Source organism: Parus major, chromosome 3 (genome assembly GCF_001522545.3).
Source record: "Parus major isolate Abel chromosome 3, Parus_major1.1, whole genome shotgun sequence".
Lineage (NCBI taxonomy): Eukaryota > Metazoa > Chordata > Aves > Passeriformes > Paridae > Parus > Parus major.
In genome coordinates, this window is record NC_031770.1 from 107,471,011 (window position 1) to 107,493,509 (window position 22,499).

Sequence of the window (22,499 nt, forward strand, 5' to 3'; positions counted from 1 at the left end):
AGTTGGTGGTTCTTTCTAATTGCAGATAAGGTTGAGTCTGTGAAATCTGCACGACCCAAGAGTTTTGCTAGAGAAATAGAAGTGCATGTCTTTTGATCTCTGCTTACTGTCTGTGTTCATCTTGAGCAAGTAATGGAGAGGAGCTTACCAAATGCTGTAGTGCTGTTTCCAGGACACTGACCCTGCTCTTGGCTTCAGGATCAGCACAGAAAGACTCTTGACAGCAAAGCTGGCGCTTGTGCAGCCAGTGCTGTTGCACACTGAGGTGTTCCCACTGGCAGTTACAGGTTGGGCTTTGCCTCTGTCCTTCTAACACCCTTCTGTGAAGGCAGCTGGACTCTTTAGGGAAGTTCCCAAAGAAATGATAGACTGGTAAGTCTTCTAAAGGTTATAATATGCTCATTAGACTGATCTTCACTTATTTGTAGTTGCTTTTCCCTTGCCTCAGAAGAAGGGGGTGCTACAGTTTCACCAGAGGTTGGTGGCAGCTGCAGGTGTTTACACACCTCTGAATATGGCAAAACTTCTGCTTCTCCTTCTTCACCTTTTTAATGCTAACAGGGAACAGCAAAGCAACTCAGAGGGCTTTGTATTCTCTCTGATTCTTCTTTCTGTTGGAAGTCACATGAAGTCACATTTCTCTTTCATAAGTATAACTAGACAATGAGTAATTTGTCAAATGAAAATAAATAACAGTTAGAGTGTGGTGGTAGAAGGTGCAGAATTAATCCAAGGCAAGTAATAAGGTAAGGTGGACCTTGTAATTCTACTGACAAATGGCCCAGCCTATGTGAGGAACACTGGAGAGATGGTGATTTTCTTAAGCAGATTTGAGGAATTAATCCATGCAGCTATAGATTGACATCCTTGTAATATGGATACAAGTGTGATACTGGTTTTTCATTAAATAATTACTTAAATTCAAATTTTTATAATAAAATTAAATTTCTAAGAAGAACCTAGAGAGGGATAAAGTACCCAAGTTCTTTCTCTTCTTCTCAAAAAAAAAATAAAATTTATCAGGGACACATTATTTTCAGATCTGTTCTAATCCAGTCTCATTTTCCTCTGAAGGTGCTGTATATGTGCCCTCTTCTGTCTCAAATTTTACTGATGCTGTTTGCTACCTCTTAGCATGACTAAGATTTGATACTGAGCAGCATTGCAGATTCTGAGGCAGAGGTCTGCACCAACCTTCTGTGTATCTTTAGTAGTTTTTTAGTAATCTATAGTACTTTTTTTTCCTCAATCTTTTATGTATCTTTAGTTATTTTTTAGTTATTTATGGTAATTTTTTTTTTAGCTTATAGACTAATGTACATGCTTTGTGGTTGGAGAGGTCTTCCTGTAAGATTTTCTAGGGGTGATTCTGCCAGAGACCTTAAATAATCTACTCAGTTTTGATCATTTGAGTGCTAAACAGCCTGTTTGCTTTGGAAGATGCTGCCTAATCATATGCTAGAGTGCAAACAACCGTGACAGTGTAGTCTTGAGCAGAGAATTCTTCCTTGGCAAAAAGGCACTGAGGAAATTGTACCACAGTTTGTCAAACACTTGACTAACACACAGGCTGCCAAGGGCCAGAAACAGGCCAAGCAAATCCTCCAGTCAGTGGCCACTTGCTGGAACACTCTGTGTTTTCCATGCACATATTTATAGTGGTGTCAGCATTGTGTGCATGAGCTTTTCCTAAAGATTTCCCCCAGTAATATGATTTTCAATAAGCATCTTCTCCTTCTAAAGGCCAACAGAATTAAAATTTCCCTCAGGGGAGACTTCTCCCCTTTCTTTTCCTTGTTGGCAATGCCTCTAAAAAGTGTGTGCAGCCATCGAGTTCTGGCTCCAGCCTGTGTTTTCCATCTTGGATTCCAGTTGATTTCTGCTTTGTCCGTGTCCATTCCTGGAAGCACAGACTGCCTTCTCACAACATCAGTGTCCTTGTGATGCCTTTAATTGTCTCCATATGGAATTTCTGTTGGTGCTAAATCAAGGAGAAGCCTTTGGTTGTAGCAGTTGTGATGGAGCAAACATCCCAGCTGTCCTTGCAGAGTGGGAAAACAGCTGGATGGGTCTGTGTAGAGCTGGATGACAGCAGCATCTCCATGGCATTTTCTCTTCTGTACACCTGGAGTTGCTGGAAAACTTCAAAGTGATGTTATAGGTAAAAAGTTCCAAGTGTTCTCATTTGCAGATGGAAAACTAAGGAACCAGGAAGTATGTTCTCTGGTAAGGAAACTGTATTTGACAGGCAGGTCTGGGGTAATTAATAATTCTTGTTTTTATTAATCATGTTCTGTAGATGTTCAGTCTCAAATGTCGTTGAGCTCTAGGCATTTTCCAGAGACCAAGGAGTTTGATGAGTTAGTAGCTGATTTTGGTTGGTTTTTGTGGTTTGTTTTTGTTGGGGTGTGTTTTTTGTTTGTTTTTAATTAACTTGCTGCTTTTCAGAATCCGCATTAGCTTCTGGCAGACAGAAAGACTGACTTTATCTCAGAGAATGGCTTCATATTTATCAGAAGCATGGAAGAGCCTCCAGTTTTCAGCACCAGGTAGTTCCACCTGTTGAAATAATAGTCCATGAGCTGAGAAACCTAATGAACCTGCTGAGCTCTGAGCAGTAGCACCAGGCAGCTGTACAGGGGAATTTCTGCAGCTCAATTTGTCACTTGCAGAATTTCTCTGCTTCATCTGTTGCAGTGAGGGATGTATGTGCCATTAAAAGGTGGAGGCTTCCAGGGAGCTGAATCATGCAGCAGGACTTCTGCACAGTCAGAGAGAAGCCACTTTACTGAGATCTCACTTGTCCTTTTATTCATGTAGGTCAGATGTGCTGGTGTGAGGCAGATGAACAAATAATGGTAAAAATCCTGCTAATCCTCTCAATAAAAGAAATTACATCTATGGAGGAGATAAGAAGATGATTGTTTTGTTTTTTGTACGAATTTTACTCAAACATTACCATCCTCAAGTTTCATCATCCTTTGCTATGTATCCTCATGCCCAGTGACAAGGTTTGTTCAGTTTTGGCTACTTCTCCACATTTCTTAGAGAAAATCAAAACTAAACCACTAAGAATAAAAACTTTTGAGTTGTCTGAATAATTACACCTATACTGGGAAATTTGTTTTAACCACAAAACAAATGTTGGTTGTGGTGGGGATGGGGTAGTGTATATTTTGTTTTGTTTGGAGGATTATTGTTTTATTTCCTACTGCTGATACAAAAACAAAACCAAAAGTAACCTACCAGCAGAAATGGCCTTTCTCCCTCAGGGAAGAATATTTTTTCTGGGAGAAACAAGGGGCAGATCATAGGTGGAACTGCTCTGAGCTGGGGGAGGAGGAAATCAGTTGGTTATTCAAAATGTGGTGGAAATGAGGATGGGGAGCGTGGGAATTGGGAGGAGGGAAGTGACTCTGATGAAGTGCCTCTGTTGGGAAAGGGTGAGACGGGGAAACCTCCAGTGGAGGCTGGGGCAGGTGGTGGCAGGACTGCTGTCTGGGGGGGTGACAGCAGCAGGGGACGGCATGGAAGGAGAGCTCATGAAAGCAACAGTAATAATGGAAGACCAAGGTGAGAACAGATGACTTTGACTTCTTGTGCTGTAGTGGAATGGTTTAAGGGCAGAAGATGGTACAAGATGCTGGAAAAACCCATTGATAGTCTAAAAAAAGGAGGTTTTGTGACAAAGCTTTCATCAAGCAGGTGTTAAACATCATTGAAACCTTAGTTAAATTTATCTTGATAGCTTTCTGCTTCACTGAAAGCATCTTCCACAGGCTTCCATCCCACCTCCAGGTAACAAAATCCCTTTGTGAACAGGTACTTTGGGCTGCTGCCACTCTTCTTTCAGCTCCTTCCTCAAAACTTTTTGCTGTTAAATATCTCACAAGGAATTAAATGATTGAACATGACTAGACTAAGCTAAGCATGCACATGTGGGACAGAAAATATTTTGGAAACCTTACAAAAAAAAAATCAAATATATTCTCTTTTTGTACATTTTATTCCCGCCTCCTCTGCCTTTCTGCTTCATCCTCATGAAATGCAAGAAGGAATTTTGTGTTTTCCCATGTTGTTTTTGTTCAGTTTGGTAGATGATACTAGAAACAAATAAAAGTAATTTTTGAATTATTGGAAATATCCAAACAGTGATACAGTAAGACATATATCAAATTATGAGCCTGTTCTGGGTGCAATTTTTTCAGCAAATGGAGATAGGTAATTTTATTTGATTTTCAGTTTTGTTTTTAGCAGTTGGAGAAATTAATAATGGCAAGTGCTGTTGGTGAAAATTATTTTGAAGTTAGTAGCTTTTGAAATAAAGTCTGAAGTTAGAGGAGAATAATTTTTTTTGAAAAGTCATTTTCAGTGACCTTATGGAGCTGGTAAAAAGTGTCTCCTAAGAGGATTATCTGAGAGACCAAGAAGAACATGAGAATTAGCAGCTAAGGAGGCACTTTTGAATGCATAATGGAGATTATCTATCCTGATGCAAAGGACAGATGGGACATACAATGAGAGACTGTTAGGGCAAGATCAGATATCCTTTTGCTTTAGAGCAGTTTAAGGATTTATATATAATGCGAAAATCAAGTGTGCAAAATCACAAAATAAGTTTCCATTATCAGAGGTTTTAAATAAGAACAAGGGAAGTCTTGTGATGGATAAAAATTAAAACAATGTGTAAATCCATTCATAGCAAGATACATAATGTGGGAAGGGTTATGGTGTGACTGATTTCATTTATGTTATATAATAACGCAGATAATTACCTAAATTAATAGAAAAAACAACCCTAGTACTGGCCAGAGCAAAGAAAAACTGCAAAAAATGCAGGGGTAAGACAGATATTTAAGTGTATAGAAGCTGCTAAAATCTACCTAAGTATGCTTTAGGATGCAGCTGAAATAATTTTTTGCTATATGAAATTGTCTTTAAGAATTCATAGGTTACAAAGAGACTGTTGAGGATGAGAGTTTAAAAAAATAGCATATGTGTTTAAAAGGGGCAGAGGAGAAAGACCTGGACAATTACAGGTATTTTTATCTGACTCAAATTTTGGAAATAAGTTTGGAAGTACTTTGGAGGTAATTAGGCATAGGCTGTGTAGACCAAGTCATGTCAAATCAATGTGCCTTCCTTGTTTGACAGAGCAATGGGATAAGTGGGATAAAAAAGATGTGGAGTGTAGATATTTTGACTAAAGCTTTCACACTGTTCAAGTAATTTCCATAAGTAATCTACACTCCAAATATAATTTCCATAAGGTGGGTGCATAGTTGTTTACAGAATGTCTAAACCAGAACCAGTTCATTCTCAAATGGTGAAGCCATTTAAGTAGATGAGCTCACATGTTCCTTCCTGAAAGCAGGTTGAGAATGATGACAGTAGTCAAAAGGGAAAAATCTCCAAAAGTGGTCTAGTATGGCAGGGTCAAAATTCTAAACAACCCTTGGTTAAACAACAGGATGAAGTTTAGTGCAAAAAGAAATAAAGTTGCAGCTGTATAGAGACATTCACATAACTAAACAGTTGTGTGATGCAAATCTTTCGAATTCTAATGAATTGTAGTGGATAATTAGCAGCAGTACCACACTTCTGTAATCAAAACAAATGTTTTGGTATGGGTTAGAAGGGATCCTCAAATATCATCTGGTTCCATCCCCTGCCATGGGCAGGGACACCTTCCACTATCCCAGATTGCTCCAAGCCCCATCCAACCTGGCCTTGAACACTTCCAGGAAAGAATTTCTACCTTAGGTCCAATCTAAACCTGCCCTCTTTAGTTTAAGGTCATTGCCCCTTGTCTGGCCCTGGTAAAAGTCTGTCTCCATCTTTCTTAAATATCCTCTTTAAGTATCCCAAGGCTGTCATACAGCTCAGAACTCCTAAAGCCTTCTCTTCTCCAGGCTGAACAACCCCAAAATCTCTCAGCCTTTCCTTTATAGGCGAGGTGCTCTAGCCCAAGTTTGCAGTTGAAGCTGTGCTGTTTGGCTCTGGTGAGACTCTTTAGACTTTTCAGATACACATTTTCTTTTCTAGAAAGGAAATTTCATGTTGCTACCTTGTTTACAGAGCCTGAGAAGAAAACCACTGATGTGTGAAAAGTAGTACCTTTATCTTTAGAAACAGCTGATTCCATGAGAGGAACTGTAGGGCTGTGTGACCAGCCAGCATTCTGCAGGCGGCTGCCAGTCCTTGAACCAGAATCTGGGAGTTGTTGAGCTAAAAAAAATTCTTATTAATCAAGACAGCTGGGAGCAAAGCCAAATGCTGGGCCATAGCAGAAATGAGTATGCTGCTTATGTTAGGCAGAAGTAAATTATTGGTGTACTTACAATTTTAGAGGCTTAGGAGCTGATGCCTTTTTGCCTGATTTTTTTTTTTTTAATAAGTAAATAAAGAATAAAGATATTTAGCTATCTGCTTAATACCTTTGTAACAATTTATTAGAATGACACTGTTGAAAAACTGTAGTGATGTAAGCAAGCTGCCTGCAATCCTAACTCCCAAAGTGGTGATATTTTTTGCGATAGGGGAAGAAGCTTGGCAAACAGTAGCAGTCACGAAACAAGAATTTACTCTATGCATGCTGCATCCTAGAAAACAGTACAGAATATTTTCTCATGTCATTGGCTCAGTGTAAAATTCCTGCTTAAGCTTTAACTATTATACAGTTTTATAGATAATGTATGGTATAGTGAAATAGAAGCAGAGCAAAGGACAGTAATAATTCTATAAAGAAAAGGTCTTGGATAAGGGGAATTTACTTTGGAAATAAGTAGTTGGTAAAATGATGGTATAATGGGAATGTGTGTAAAATGAGGTGTGGGTGATAATGCTGCAGATTGGTACCTATTTAACTACTCTATTTTAGAATCATAAAATTACAGAGTCACAGACTGGTTTGGATTGCAAGGGACCTTAAAGATTATCCAGTTCCACCTCCTGCCATGGGCAGGGACACCTTCCACTATCCCAGGTTGCTCCAAGCCCTGTTCTTCCTGCTCTTGAACGCTCCTAGGGATGGGGCAGCCACAGCTTCCCTGGGCAACCTGTGCCAGGGCCTCACCACCTTCACAGGAAAGAATTTCTTTCTGATACCCAATATAAACCTGATCTCTTTCGGTTGAGACCACTTGCTTATATAAGGGTACCCTCATTGATTTATTCCCCACTAATGTTTTCCATTAAATTTGAAGTTTATGTGTAGCAAATCCAGTTCTATTGTGTTTCTGGTTTGAGTATCCCTTGGAGAAAGTCTGGACTATGCTGAGCATGAATGTGCTCACATATGGTCACATGAATGTGTTCACGTTTAGTTGATAATTTGCTCTTCTTAATTAAATATTAACATCCCATCTTGATTAAATACACAGTTCTCTATTTCAGTTCAGAAGTGTAAATTCTGTTCTTGGGGCTACAACTGGTGCTGCTTCTCCAGTGCAGTAATGTGCAGCTGCACGCAGGCACATTCCATGCATCAGACTGAGTGCTCTGGGACACCCTCTGAACTCTGGAGATGTAACCTCCACAGTGAACAGGTGGCTTCCCTTTATTTTGAATGACTGCTTCCACCAGATTTGGCATCCCACTCCTCCTGTCATTTAAAATCTATCTGCACCAAAAAAATCTCCTTGACCTCAAAGCCAGACTCCTTAAGTCTGCACTGTGTCATGGGAGGCTTAGGTTGGGCTCCCCCAGAGGGTGGTTGGGCACTGAGTAATGGTAATGGTCACAGCCCCAAGGCTGACAGAGCTCAGGGAGTGTTTAGAAAACACTCTCAGACACAGGGTGGGATTGTTGGGGTGTCCTGTTCAGGGCCAGGAGTTGGACTTGGATGATCCTTGTGGGTCTCTTCCAGTTCTGGACGTTCTCTGGTTCTACACATCTGTCTCCAATGTTCCAGACTGGCATAAGGGCATTTACAAGGCAAATGCAACACAGAGCCAGTGTGAAACAGTGCCACAGGGCAAGAAACTATGGAATAGTGATTATTTTTGTGTCCTACTTATTTGTTTAAAACTTGTTCATAAAAAAAAAAATCTCCTTTGTTACCACTCTGCTTGCCAGTCACAAGGCTTATTCCTTCTCACCAATTGCCCTGCATTTGTGGACAGCAGCTTCAGTTTCATAATCCCAGACCAGTATCTTTCTAATATCATGCTGTTACTGATGTATTTTTCACATCAGGAAATGAAAATGATTTTGATGAAGAGCAGTGCTAGTTTTAGCTCTAATATAGGATTAGTCTACTTTCTAATTCTTGTTTCTAAACAGAAATCGTGCCAACTGGAAATTTTCCAGTTGGTTGAAAAATGACATGGGAGCAGTTTGGTCAAGAAAATTTGCTTTTTCACCCTGGGGTTCCTTCCATCTGCCTAATAAAACAATTATATCACTGTAAGACTGAAATTCCCTGTGTCCTGTCTAGAAGGGGATGGTACTAATGGCTGTTGAGTCAGATTGAAACCTCTGCTTCTTTTTCTGACCTTCTGTACCCAGTACAGAACCTGTATCTGTAATCTCAGCCTTTTTGGGTGCTGGAATCTGCTTACTAAGTCCCCATAAATCCTCTTTCCTAGCCTGCACAAGCCCAGTTTTCTGATATGTGCTAAATTCTTGATGTCATGAGCTCTATAACACTATAAAGTTCTAAAGCCTAATTAAGCATTGTGGTGTATACTGGAAATTATAATATGCTGTTGAAATCTTTTTTAATAGACAGGCAAACCATTGTGTGGTGTTCCTTTGGTATTTCAGCATCTGTGCAGCTTGAGATCCTGGCATCCTCTAAAGACTGCGACCTCTGATGGGGAAGAAAAAAGCCTCTCCAAGTGTAAAAATATTTCAAGAGCTTTTTTTTTTTGAGCTGCTTTTTTTTTTTTTCCACTGAAGTTTATTAAAACTGGAAAGCATCTTCAGGTTTTTTGTAGGTCAGTGCTGATCTGGGGGTTCCAGTGACAATCTAGAATCAGCATGGAGAGAAGAGTGTATCATCTCTGTTTATGCAGATGCTTTCCATCCATTTTCTGCCATGGTCTGCAAAATCAAATTCACAATTAAACTTTTCAGACTGCTAACAGCATTAAGAGGAATTATACCCAGCAGATTATAGCTCATTTGACCCTCCTCTGAGGGCACCAAATCAGTGTGTGTGTGAGAATGAGAAGCTCATAGTCTTTTATAACTCTTTCAATGCAATGAACATTCTAGTCTGGAAGTTCTGCTGTTTGGAGTCTGGAGGAACAGACTTCTACCTGTAGTTATTCCTTTTTTTGAACTGAAGATACATATATATCTATATATGTATGTACATATATTTACACTGATGTCTTTACACTTTAGCACAATTCCTGTTGTGGGGAAAGTCTCTATCCGATGTTCAAATAAATCCAATTGTTCTCTTATAAACAATTAGTGAAGGAAGCACTCCAAGGAGGAAATTATGTTAAAAAGAAAATGTGCATAAAGAATTGATGATGAACATGGATCTTCACTGACAAGCTACAGAAGGAGATGTGCTCTATTCCTCTGAGCATGTGGCCTCCTCTGGACCTGCTCCATCAGGTCCATGTCCTTTCTGAAGTGGGGTCCCCAATGCTGGATGCAGTAGAGGGCCAGAATCCCCTCCCTCACCTCCTGCACTCATTGTTTTTGGTTCATCCAAAGACATATGTGATATATATCAATGTAATGTCAATACCCCCAATTTGTCACATTTGTAAACAGGACATTTCCTTTTCTTCCAGCCCAGTGATGATTTTTTTTAGTTTTCTTTTTACCACTTCCTTACATGTTTATCTCTGATACTTTTGTTTATGCCTTTAATTCTGAAACACCATTTACTTGTAGTTGATGTAGATTTTCTAAAGACTCCACTCAGCCACTTGACTGGAGGAAAAGTATTCCCATCCTTGGTTTATCTTCATTGTACAAAGAGCCTCCAGTCTCAGAGGCTGCAGCTCCTAGGAGCTGCTCAGATGTACAAACAACAGACCTGCTCGAGTAATTTGCAAATGAAGTGTAAGACAGGGAATGACAGATGGTTGGGACAGACTGGGAAGAGCAAGGAACAGTCAAACAGCACAAGCAGAGTGCTAGAGTGTAGTCACAGAGCTGCTGGTTGTGGCTGGGGGGTCACTGACTGTGGGCTGCAGAGGAAGTAGAGAGGATGATGATGACAGGACGTGCATTGGTGGGTCAGGAATCTCCCTTGTACCATTTTTCATCAGTTAAATAATATTTATGGAGCTGCATGATATTAGATTCTATTCTGCTCTCCTACTTGGTTTTTTTTTGATTTTTTTTTTTTCTTCATAGTCACTTTCAAAATTGTCAGTGTCCTTTCCAAATCCAGACAAGTTGAAACTGTATTTTTAGTCCTATTTGTGCAGTTTGCAGTGTTAGAGGAGAGGAGAGGGAGAAAGCATTCCCCATGACTGATGAGAACAGCTGAAATGCTATAAATGTTGATCACTGTAGGCAAAACAGTAAATCAGGAACGGGCAATGCAAGCATTTTATTTGTTTAAACTGTCTCATGGCTTGTTCTTGTTTATTTTTCCAGTTTAACTGGGTTGACAGTGTCAGGGAATACTAGTGTGCATTTTATGGTTGTTTTACAATGTTGCATCTCAAAGAGTATAAATAAGACACAGTTTCTCAGCTCTTGGTGTTGCTTTACTGTAGTTCATCTTGCATTTAGCATTTTGTACACTGACACCCTGATTCTGCATCACAGCAACAGAGGTGTCCCCTGACACTTCCACAGCCTCAATAACAGATTTTTAAGAGGCTGAGGTTTCTATACTCCAGTGGGGGATTGTGTAGAAGTAAAATGATTCATAATGAATTATAGAAACTCTGGTTCTACTTCCATGGTTTCCTGTGAGCCTGTGGTTTTCCAGTGTGGCTGTGGGTCTGTCCTGGCCTCAGTGTCACCATTAACAGGACAGTGGGGTGGACTCAGAAGCTTGAGATGAAATTACAGTTGCCAAAGATGGATTAAAAATAGTGTCACAATAAGATAAGATAGCTTTTCTTACAGCATCAAAGTTTATACAGTTAATAGGACGAAATTCCTTGATCTGAGGGTATTAAGGCCCTGGCACAGGTTGCCCAGAACAGCTGTGGCTGCCCCATCCCTGGAAGTGTCCAAGGTCAGGTGAGACAGGGCTTGGAGCAACCTGGTTTAGTGGAAGGTGCCCCTGCCTATAGCAGGGGTTTGGAACTAGGTGAGCTTTAAGGTCCCTTCCATCCCAAACCATTCTATAGTTCTATGAATATGAGTAATTTTCACACAGCTTCTCATAATGAGTAATTTCAGCCCTTGTTTTGTGCACAGGTTTGACCACCATTCCCTTATTTATTAGTGTCTCTAGCACTTCAGTTTGGTTGTGGAGTTTTTTTCTTCTCTTGGAGTGCCAGCTAACTATTTTTATGAGAGATATGGACTTGTGTCTACATTAGCATTTTGAGTCTGAACTGAACATTCTCATGAGGCAGCTTTCCTGTTGCTCTTCATTAACTGTGCTTTTTGTTCACTTCACAGAGCAGTTCATGAACTGGATGCCTTTCAGATGAAATTCATATAGAAGATGCAGTCTAGTAGTGTGCCTGATATGCTCCAGCTGGTAATGGGCATTCAGTCCATGGCACCTGATCAGAAAGTCCTCAGCACCAACTGTTTTGCTGCAGAGATCTGTTCTTGGAACATTTCTTATTAACATAAATGTAGCAGCTTTTGGTAAAAACTAATTAAGGTTATTTTTCTTCTTTATTTTGTGTTCTAAATTAAGATAATAAGAACTTTGGAAACATATACACTGTAATTTGTTCCTTTTGCTACCAATTAATTGTTGGGCTTAACAACAGGAACAAGACAAAAGTGATAGCTGGTATTGTATTATGAACATTCTTAAATCCAGTGCAGATAAGCCCCTTAGATTTCACTACCTAATCTACTCAGATATTGTTTTAAATCTTAATGTAAACAAAAATAGACAGTTTTTTCAGGACAGTCTGAATATTTTCTTCATGTCTTTGTTGTTAGCATTATTTTTACCATTCTCAAGCCAAAATATAAGGCTGCTATTTGGAAAACAAATGCATTAAATATTCCACAAATCTTTTCAGGTTTTGATGATTTTTTTTTTCCATTGCCAAATACAATGCAAAAGAGAAAAAAAAAAAAAAAGACATCTATTAGGTGATGTTGCACAATAATGGTAGCCAGCACTGGAATCAAATGTAGCTTTTCAGGGAACAAAGAATGATGTCTCTACAGAACATCCCACTCAACATTTCAACTGGGGTTGAGACTAATGGATCTGGTCATTGAATGTGCACTTTGCCAGCTGGTTTGAAAGAGCACTTCCAGCATTTCAGGGAGCTCATACAGCATCTGGAACTGGAGTGCTTCAGATATGGTGTGCTCAGAAAGGCTGTGGCTGATGATACAGTAAAATAACAGTGCTCCTATAAAGAAGAAATGTAAAATGTGGATTTTTCTTTTAGCTCAATCGTTGGGTGTGAAATTGAATTGAGAACTCTCCAAACTATATTAAATCAGCCCCTTGGCATTGCCACAGGAACAATTTATTTCATCTTGAAGGAGCCTTTGGTTTCCAGATCAGTGGAGCTAAGCAGGAGGAATGTGCGTCACATTGAGGTAAACAGGGATGTGAGCTGGTTAAAAACAGAAAAGGCAACGCAGCAAAATTCTGTGCCCCTGACATTTGTCAGCCTCTTCCGAAATGTGAATGCCTTTCCATGAAGCTTTGGGGCAGATATTATCTCTGTACCTTTTGTTGTGCTGATGAGCTGGAAGACGAAGCTAAATTTATTTGGTTCAGCTGATTTTTCAAGAGGGACATCTGTGTTGTTCTGTTCCCCCGGATGTTCGGGTGCTGTCATGCCGTGGTGGGCATGTAATGCAGGAGGGCTGGTGAGGGATGAATGCCTCTTCCTGCCTTAGTCCCAGTGTGAGGTGAGACCAGCAAACTTCTTCCAGCTCCTGACCTGCTTTTGCCATCAGGGCTCTTTGAGAAATGATGAATTACAAATGTCTTTACAACACTGTGTAACGTTTGTTATACTGTCTCAAAGTCCTTCTCTGGAACAAGAGACTGGATCTGTAAGCAGTAAGCATTGCTGCAAATATTTCACTGTACAAAGAATGATTTTGGTGCAATGTGGAGGGTAGAACAGTCAATGCATCTTTCAGGATCTAAAAGTTCTATGCAGATGCCTCTGAACAGCCCTGGTGTGTAAGGATAACACAGCAGGAGGTGTGAGCCGTGGACCAGGGCTGTGTTTTGTGGCCAGTGTGCTCCTGTTTGGGAGGTTGGTCTACTGGAAATTGCAGAGCAATGAGGCCATTGAGCATCATTTCTGAAATACAAACTGTGCATTCTTTACATAATAAAGCTTAAAGGTGTTAGGCTCCCCTTTATCAGGATTGCAGTAGTACAGGAAAATCGATCCTCATTTTACTGGAGAGAGCAAAATCTAATGTATTGTGTAACACCCCCATCTTGAAGCCCAGCCTTAAAATTTTTTATGGCTTTACTGTTTTATTTAATCTCTGGTTCACAATTTACCTGACCTTCACCTCTTGAAAACAGGAGAAAGCCAAGCATAGAACAACAAACTGAATGGACTGGGGTGGGAGACTGAGTTGGTTTGTTAATGTACTGAGAAAATTGTTCAATTTTGGAAGATGCTAATTACTGCCATGTTAATGTAAATAAACCCAAGCTCTTTCCAGCCCTGTCCCAATGCTCTACTCTAACTTCACGAAGAAATGAGCAGGGCTTTGCACAGAGTTGCAAGGTGAGGAACACACTGTTAGACAATCCAGTAACCAGGAGGTCACTACAGAGTGCTTTGTGATCCTTGTTACCTGACAAAATTGCCAGTGTTCCCTGGTTTTCTCCCCTTTCAAAATGTCTCACATGTAGAAATGTCCTTTTAAAATGTACCCTGGTGAATGACAGGTGGAAAGACACATTTTTCCCTTGCTTTTGGTAGCTGTGGGATTGCATGAGGGCTTCCCTTTGGTAACAGAAGAAACTTTCTGCAAACCAACATTCAGACAGTAATATTCAATGTGAATATTTTATTTAAATAATATCCTGCACTACTTGTAAGGAGGGAGTAGGAAGATTCCACATTCTCAGCTACAGCTACCTACAGTGAAAGGTGAAATAAAAAGCTACCTGGAGACCTTTGCCTTAAGGGGATCTCTAAATGGTAAATTTTTATTTTATTCTCCTGCCATTACTTAAAGGCTGCAGGACAAGCCCATAGAAATTCTCTATTTATCATCACTAGTTTAAAATATTTCCTCTCTTTACAGCACTCCTGGAATTTTAGCTGAGAATCAATAGTGGTTTTTCATATGCTCTATCAGGATTTTCCAATGAGTTTCATCTTTTTAAAAACAGATAATTTGATCATTGAAGAGGCTGTTGCTTACACTGGCTACTTGTGGATGTTCCTGCTTTTAGGGAATTTTCACATATGAGTTGTATCAAGCTTCTTGCTTGTTTTGTGTGGCTCATTAAATAACGGTTAAAAGCACTCCAGGTGAATGCAGTTCTTTTAAGTTTTCATTTGACAAATCAAGATCCCTTTTTGTTTTCCTGTAGTCTTTCCTCTCCTTTTGTCTTTGAGAACCACAGGAATGCATAGTGCTCTTCTCTAATCTTTCCTTCTTACCCTTTTCATCAAAGTAATTAGGCTTTTTTCTATTTCTGGGGCAGTGGCATTTTGGTATGTTACAGGTCTAGTGCTAAATAACTGCCTTAAGTCTAAATCTTTTAACAGGCACTCTTTGTTTAATATCAACACTGTTGGTTATTTTAATTCTGCTAATCTCTTTCCCTTCACATTATTTATTGATTTCCTTACACACAGATGCAGCAGGAAATGCCTCAATACTTCAGGTTCTGTTTCCCAGGGCAAGATCCCAGAATCCCAGAACGGTTTGACCTGGAAGGGACCAGGGGCACCTTCCACTACACCAGGTTGCTCAGGTTCCTGTTCAGCCTGTTCATCCTGTGGATGGTTATCATCTACCTTTACCTCCTCTGATAGGTTCACAACTTCTCTGATCATCCTTGCAGTGTTTTGTTGCTCTTCCATCTTGCCTCCATCTTCCTTAATCGTGGATGAGAAGAGCCCCATACAGTACCCAAGTTAGGTAACTACAATAGCCTTCACATGGCATTGACATATCTCAATGCTGAAATCTCTTCAGCTCATATTTTCCAGGCTTCTGATTTAGTATTTTTGTTAAATGTGTATCACCTTAGTGACTCCTTTATCCACCTTTATCCTCCTCCTTTATCTAGAAGTAACTGGTATATCCATCCTCTCTGCTATAAACAGGGAATGAATCTGTTCTTAGATTGTTTTTGTTACAAGACTCTTCAGTGCACAGCTTCCACAGTTTTACCAGATTCTGTCTTTTTTCTTGTGTCTCATGAGAGCTTTGTAGGTTTGCAACCAGCGTGGCTTGTCTGGAAACAGAATACATCCAGCTCTGAGATAGGAGTTTATTTCTTAAAGGGACATTTATATCCACTACAGAACTACTTTCAGGGAAAACTAACTTAATAATTGTGAATTATATCCCTTTCCCTATTGTGGTTAGTTCCTTGGAGTATCTTTTACATGAATGAACAGGAAAAATTAAAATAGGAAAAATGCTTTCTTTATTTGCTTGCAAAACTCTAGGAAAAACATTCGGCTAAAGTTCTAAATCACAGCCATCTCCTAAATCAAATGTGTAGCAAGGGTGATAATGAGTGTAAACACACTGAATAATAAAATGTAATTTGGGTTCTGAGTTCTAGGGCTCTAATCCAAAGCTCACTGATGTCTGTGGAAAGGCTTCCATTGATTTGAATTAGGCCTTGGCTTTTGTCCTGAATGAACACAATACCAGTGGAGCTATTCACGAAAGAAATGTTTGGAAATAAATCACAGGAACTTGCTGTGTCAGAACCCAATTCACTTGCTAATTATGGCTGTCATGTTTTACAATGCTCATTGTGTTGATACTTTGTCATAGTCCCTCACATGAACTAACCAAATTCAATCTTAAAAAAATAATTTGCTGCTGCTGCTGTTATTGGAACATTGTTTCTGGATCATTACTCTGACGTTTGAAACCTTTAACTTTTAGACTAAACCTGTTTATGCCAACTGTTTCCACTTGTTTTATGCCAACGTAGTCTTTTAGATTTACTCCATACAGTGTGATTTGTCCTTGTTCTGAACGGTACTGGTAAATTACTGATGACTGTCCATCTCAGGTTTTGTTTTGTTTTTCTAAATAAGCCGAGCATTTTCATTTTTTATTTAATAAGCTGTTAATTCATAGAATTATGGAATGGTTAAAGATGGAAAAGACCTTTAAGATCACTGAATTTAACCATTAACCCAGCACTGCTGTGATGACCACTAACCCATCTCCCCAAGTGCCACATCCACCTGACTTTTGAGCATTCCCAGTGATGGAGATTCCACCAATTGCTTGGGCAGTCTGTTCCAACACCTGTCGACCCTTTCAGTGAAGAAATTCTTCCTAATGTCCGGCTGAAACCTCCCCTGGCTCAGCTTGAGGCCGTGTCCTCTTGTCCTGTCCCTGTTCCCTGGGAGCAGATCCCGACCCCACCTGGCTGTCCCCTCCTGTCAGGGAGTTGTGCAGAGCCAGAGGTCCCTCCTGAGCCTCCTTTTCTCCAGGCTGAGCTTCCCCAGCTCCTCCCTCAGCTGCTCCTCATCAGAGCTGTGCTCCAGACCCTTCCCCAGCTCCATTCCCTTTTCTGGACTCATTCCAGCACCTCCCTGTAACCTTTAGTTGGATCTATTCCCATTAATCTGCTTAAGATACAGGCAACAAACCCTGCATTTTTAATGAACTGCAATAGTGCTTTGTACAATGCTGTTAATACTCTCCTTGCTTTACTGAAAATACTTTTCCAAATACACCCAGCATCTTATTAACCTCCCTGTGGCTGCATTTCACTGATCACTGTTACCATGTGACTTGCAGGATCTTGGTCCCAGATGAGCTGCCATTTAGTGCTAGAAATTGGTTTTATTCCAGGAGGGCATAGGTTTGCCCTTGTCCTCAGAGGCTTTTAGCTCCTGTCTGTCACTGCAGCGCTCATTTCTTCCTTGCATGGTGCTGTGTTTATTCTCAGCATTGGCTGTCCTAAATGATAACCATCAAACTGGAGTAATCAGCAGCTTTAATTAGTATGGTCCTACTTTGTGCTAATTTCATTAATTTGGAAAACAAACAAAAGAGCTTTGGAAACTGCTAGAGGCACTGAGTGATGGGAGCTGACAGAAGGTGACAGGAAAGAACTGGGGAAAGGTGCCCAGTGTTGGGCAAAGGAATAATGAGATGAAGAGAGGGCACAGGGCCCACGAGGGAGAAGTGAGAACTTGGTGAAGTGAATGTTTCTCACATTTTCCAGACCATTATTTGGGCCTCACTGAGACATACTTGGGATGGATGAAAACACTGCAAAATCCCAGAAATAAATGCATAACTCATGACTTTCTACATTTTGACTTTTCAAGAATAGCAACGCTGCTGCTTAACTTTGGATGTTTCCTTTTTTTCCCCACAAGTTTTCAAAGTGCTCTGAAAGTTCAAAGACTTACTTTCTAAAAGCATTTTAAAAGTACTGACTCCTAAAAGCACTTTAAAAGTCCCGAATTGAGAAGATTACGAGTCTTGCATAATTTATCCACAAAACTTGAAAGGGAAAGAATTTGCTTAGGTCTTTAAAATGCATATGATAAATTTTCCTATAGATTGGAATGACTCTGAAAGACTTTTATCCAGATAAGTGCATTCAGCAGATATTAGAAGTCACAGGCAATAGCAATTAAGGCATAAGGCGTTTCCTGGGAATTTATATCAAGCTGGGAGGAGTGGGGATGGCTCAAAATGCAGCTGAGGGCCATTAACTTCACTTGATGATTAATGACCTCTGCTGAGGTCATTATTATTATCAGCTGAAAACTTAGAAAAATCCAGATGTATGAATCTTTTTAATGGGAGTTGCAGTTTCAGACAGTGCAGTGGAAGTGTCCCCACTGTGGATAGACTGACCTGTAATAATATCAAATGGAGGGCATGATTTCCCTGCTCCCCACAGCATTTTCAGGAGCATTAATCAAGGCTGGGTCTTTAAAGCTATGCCAGTATCAAATTGAAAAGCAAGCAGAATAAAGCCCTTAGTGCTTTTAAGTTCTCCCAATGTGGCAATGGCATCCAGGACTTAATCAGCTTTTTTCACAGTTCTCCATCTATCCCTTTCAGTGCCTAATCAGAGTGAGTCTCAGTGTAGTCTGGGGATGTGCCCAGCACATTCCTTGTGCTCACTGTTCTTGGACCCACGTTTGAAATTGTGTTCTCCCTAATGTTGTGTTAGGTCCCTCACCAAGATCTGGGCTCTGGTTATGTTACAGAGAGGTCAAGTACTCAGTCCTGACTGCTGCATCCAGACAGGGAGCATCTCTTTATTTATAAATAGTTGGAATAGATATTTCCCAGTGTCCAGACAAGTCCATGCATGGTTCCTTCCCCTCTTGGTGAAACTTTCTTATTTATATAATGAATGATTTCATTGTTGACTCATAGAGAAAGTGAGAGCTACTACTATGAGACTTCTGTTATAGTATCTTGATCAACCTATATATGTGTGTATATATATATATATATATATATATGTGTGTGTGTGTGTATATATATATATATGTATGTATGTATGTATGTATGTATATACACACACACCTTTATATCTCTCACAGAACCATAGAATTTAGGATTAACTGTTGACCCAGCACTGCCAAGTCCCCCACTAATACATATTTAAATTTGTTTGCTTCATTTAAAAAATGTACTGGAGAGGTCTGAAGTAGGTAATAAAGACAACAGGAAGACATAAGCTTTAGTTAGTCACTTTTTTTTTTATTTGGACTGTGTTTCTGAATGCTGTGTGAGTCTTGCTTTACACAGACACTGGGCCCCTGTCCCTTTCTTTCCCTTCCCCCAGCCCTTTTTCCCTGGTCATTGTGAAGGTTGTAGCATCAAAATTCCAATCAGGACAGGACTGAGATGACTGCTGCTTTTGGCTGACCTTTATACAAATACCACTGATGTAGCCTTTTGCTCAGGAAAATTGAATTTTTCAAAAAATATAAGCAAAGCAGATAAAAAGCTTAACTGGGGTGTGAAATGTTGACAATTTAGACATTGGGTGGTAAGACTAGACCTACTTGTACAAACCTATGCACTTCACACTGTTTTGGGGATTGCTGCATGCCTTTAGTCACCCTCTGCCAAACCACAGAGCTCTTGCCTCCCTTTTTTCTTTTTCTTTCTTTTTTCCTTCCTCCAAAGTATCTCCTGCGGTGAGAGGAAGAGGTGAGTGAGGTCAGGCAGAATGAAATGAAAATCATGAAAGCTTAATAGACCATAGGGAGGTTCCTTTGAGCGGCTGCCAGCGATGGGATATCAGTTATGGGGAGGAAGACCACAGAGCTGGCAGTGAATGAAAGGAGATCAGGCACATGTGCTGTGGTGTCACAGCCCTGGCTGTGGAACTGGGCTGTTTCCTTATTAACTGCTTAACAAATGTCTCACTCTGACAGTAGTTACTCCCACGGTGCTGTTAGTGCTCCCTGATGCAGCTGTACTGTGCTTCAGGATGCATTTTTCTGAGAAGTTCTAAATTCTTTGTTTTGCTTGTAAGCTCAATAGATGAGAACTGAAGTACTGATGAGATTATATAAATGGTATTTTCTTTTTATCTTCTGTAGTTTCTACCAGTTATCCACTGTAAGAGAACAGAAATTCTTTTCCTGGATGAGAAGCAAAGAAGTAGTATTTTAAAATGTAATAATGTCAGGACTTGCAGAGATAGGAAAGAAAACAGAATCCTGAAATGGTTAGGGTTAGGGCAAGAATTGCAAAGAACCCTAACAATCATCTAATTCCAATTCCCCTCCATGGGCAGGGACACCTTCCACTAGCCCAGGTCACTCAAAGCCCCATCCAGCCTTGCCTTGAACATTTCCAGGGATGGGGCATTCACATCAGGTTATCGTCAATATACATTATTGTGTCTATACAAACCTCTGACATAACAGCCCTCAGTGTGTGGGGTTTTTTTTCAAAACAGTTTTTCAGAACACCAGTGGGTTTTTTTCAGAATAAAGCAATCCTAAAAGCAGGGGCTTTGGTCTGGCTGATTCTCCATCTTACAAAGCTTCAAGTTTTGATTGCAGTAGTTAAAATGCTCAGATTTGATGTGTGACTCACTGTATGGCAGTCTGAAATCTGAGTAAACATGAAGGTTGGACTAAATAATAATGATCCCCTTTCAGCCTTGGCATTTTATGAATCAGTGTTTGTATGAATGAAGAGACCTGTGCAAGTGTCAGAACTGATTTAAGGACTTTGGGTTTATTTGATGGTGTGGAACTTAGTCCTCTGTGTGCTCATAGCTTGCAGAGAAATCACCAAGTCTGAGCCTCCAAGGCTGCCAAAGTGTCTTGAATTTCTGTTCAAGTCCATGGATGTGGTAAACTTCAGACATTCCTTTTATAATGTTAAAGTATCCCTATTTTTGTCATGAGCTTTTAAGCATGTTTCTACAGCTAAACATTTTGAAGCCTGTAGTTTGTCTTTGAGACAGATCACTGTTTTCAGTTATCTGATCTGTTTCCAGATGCTGCAGGAACTCTCAGAGAACAAGTGTGTGTTCTCTTAAGTATTTGAATGACAAAACATCCAGAAAAACATGTCATGCAATACAAAATGTCCCTGCAGTGCTGATGTGGATGTAAGCTTCAGTTGCAGCCTTTGTCTGCTGATTCCACTGTAATTCAGCACAATGGTTGCTTCTGTGCAGATGAGCCCACCATTGTCTGGTGTTTTCAGTCATGTGCTCTTTCAGCTTCATTTCATATGTCACTGCCATAGGTTTGTTCAACTTTTATGAGAAGTTCAATAGCTGCTGAGTTCTCAATTTAAAGTCTTCTTTCCCTAAACGTTTTGCAGAGTTCAGCACTACTAGACCACTGCTTTCCTTAATTTCTTTTCACAGAGCCTTTATTTGCCTATGGACACCTGTCCCCAAAAGCCACAGGTTGAAACCTCCTGCTTAAACAGTTGTCAAGTTTCAGATTGTTGTTTGACTCAGACTGATGTCACAGAGCACAAAGTTAATCTGCAGCATTATTTCTTTTTCCTTTGCAGGAGAAATTTGAAGGTTTGTTCCGTGCCTATGATGACTGCGTGACATTCCAGCTGTTCAAAAGCTTCAGGCGTGTGCGGATAAATTTTAGCAGTCCCAAATCAGCTGCTCGTGCCAGAATAGAGCTGCATGAAACACAGTTCAGAGGGAAGAAGTTGAAGTTGTATTTTGCACAGGTAATGAAATCTGGAATGTACTTCTCTGTTACTGCACAATAGTTCTATAAAAGCTATGCATTAACACTGAATAAAAATAATAAAGGTTTCTCCCATGCCCAATCTCTCTGACAGAAGATTACTTAAACCTCCTTGTGTTGACTGAGCTGTTTCTGCCCTGAGGGTCTGCAGTAAATTTAAAGGACCACTTAGGACTAAAGTTGCTCATTCAACACACAGAATTATGTATCTCAGAGGTGATTTACAACACTTTGTGTTATCTGTGGGTAATTCTCTTAACTAACCATAAGAAAGTGCTAATGTAAAGAATCCAAGGGAATAAAAAAGGTGAGACTGGATTACATATTTGGCTGCAACCCTGAGCCACAGTCAGTCTTCCTCCTGCCTTTTTGGCTTTTCCTTACTGAATACATGAATTACAAATACTGAATTCTCTAAAAGGAATTTGTTGAGTCCAAGTCAAAGGAAGAAGGTAGGGGAAGAAAAACACTCCCAGCCTGGGGCTGTAGTGATTATATCCATCTATTGGAACTGTCAGGTGGGGATCCAGTTCTCCTTGGCCAAGGGAGAGAGAACATAGATCTCCCACAGCAGCCTGGCCCCAGCCAGGATAGAGAAAGTTGAAGGAAGTTGAGAACCCAGCCACCACCTCTTCTGAATGCAGTTTAATAAATTGATGTGGTCACTGTGGCTTGTGAGATTCCCACTGGTGTTTATAAGCAATGTAGGTGTGCTTTGAGCTGCCAGGTTGGCCCTTCAGAGGTCTGAGCATAAGGGTTTCTCACTTGAAGGTATCAAGCAAACCCATAATGTTAAATGATCATCCTCTTCATCCTAGCCTGAATAGGAGCTGTTTTGAACCTAGGCAGGAGCAGAACCACAGGAAGATAGGAAGCTACAGCTGTGAGAAAAACAATGTGCTTAACGAGTTAGATGAGCTCAGAAGATCTTACAGCTGGATTTAGGTGTTAAGAATCTGCCTCAATCCCATTTTCTACGCCCTGATCTCCTAAATCTGGCTCTGAATTTTA

General features: G+C 40.2%; 1 protein-coding gene across 2 annotated transcripts in view; it reads left to right on the forward strand.

The window, feature by feature from the left end:
* Positions 1–22,499, forward strand: part of RCAN2 (regulator of calcineurin 2) — an 84,106-nt gene that overhangs the window by 45,820 nt on the left and 15,787 nt on the right. For both annotated transcript variants that reach the window (XM_015621279.3, XM_015621280.3), the window contains one exon: positions 21,295–21,468. In XM_015621279.3, the coding sequence (XP_015476765.1) occupies positions 21,295–21,468 (174 nt within the window). The remainder of the gene's footprint in view (positions 1–21,294; positions 21,469–22,499) is intronic.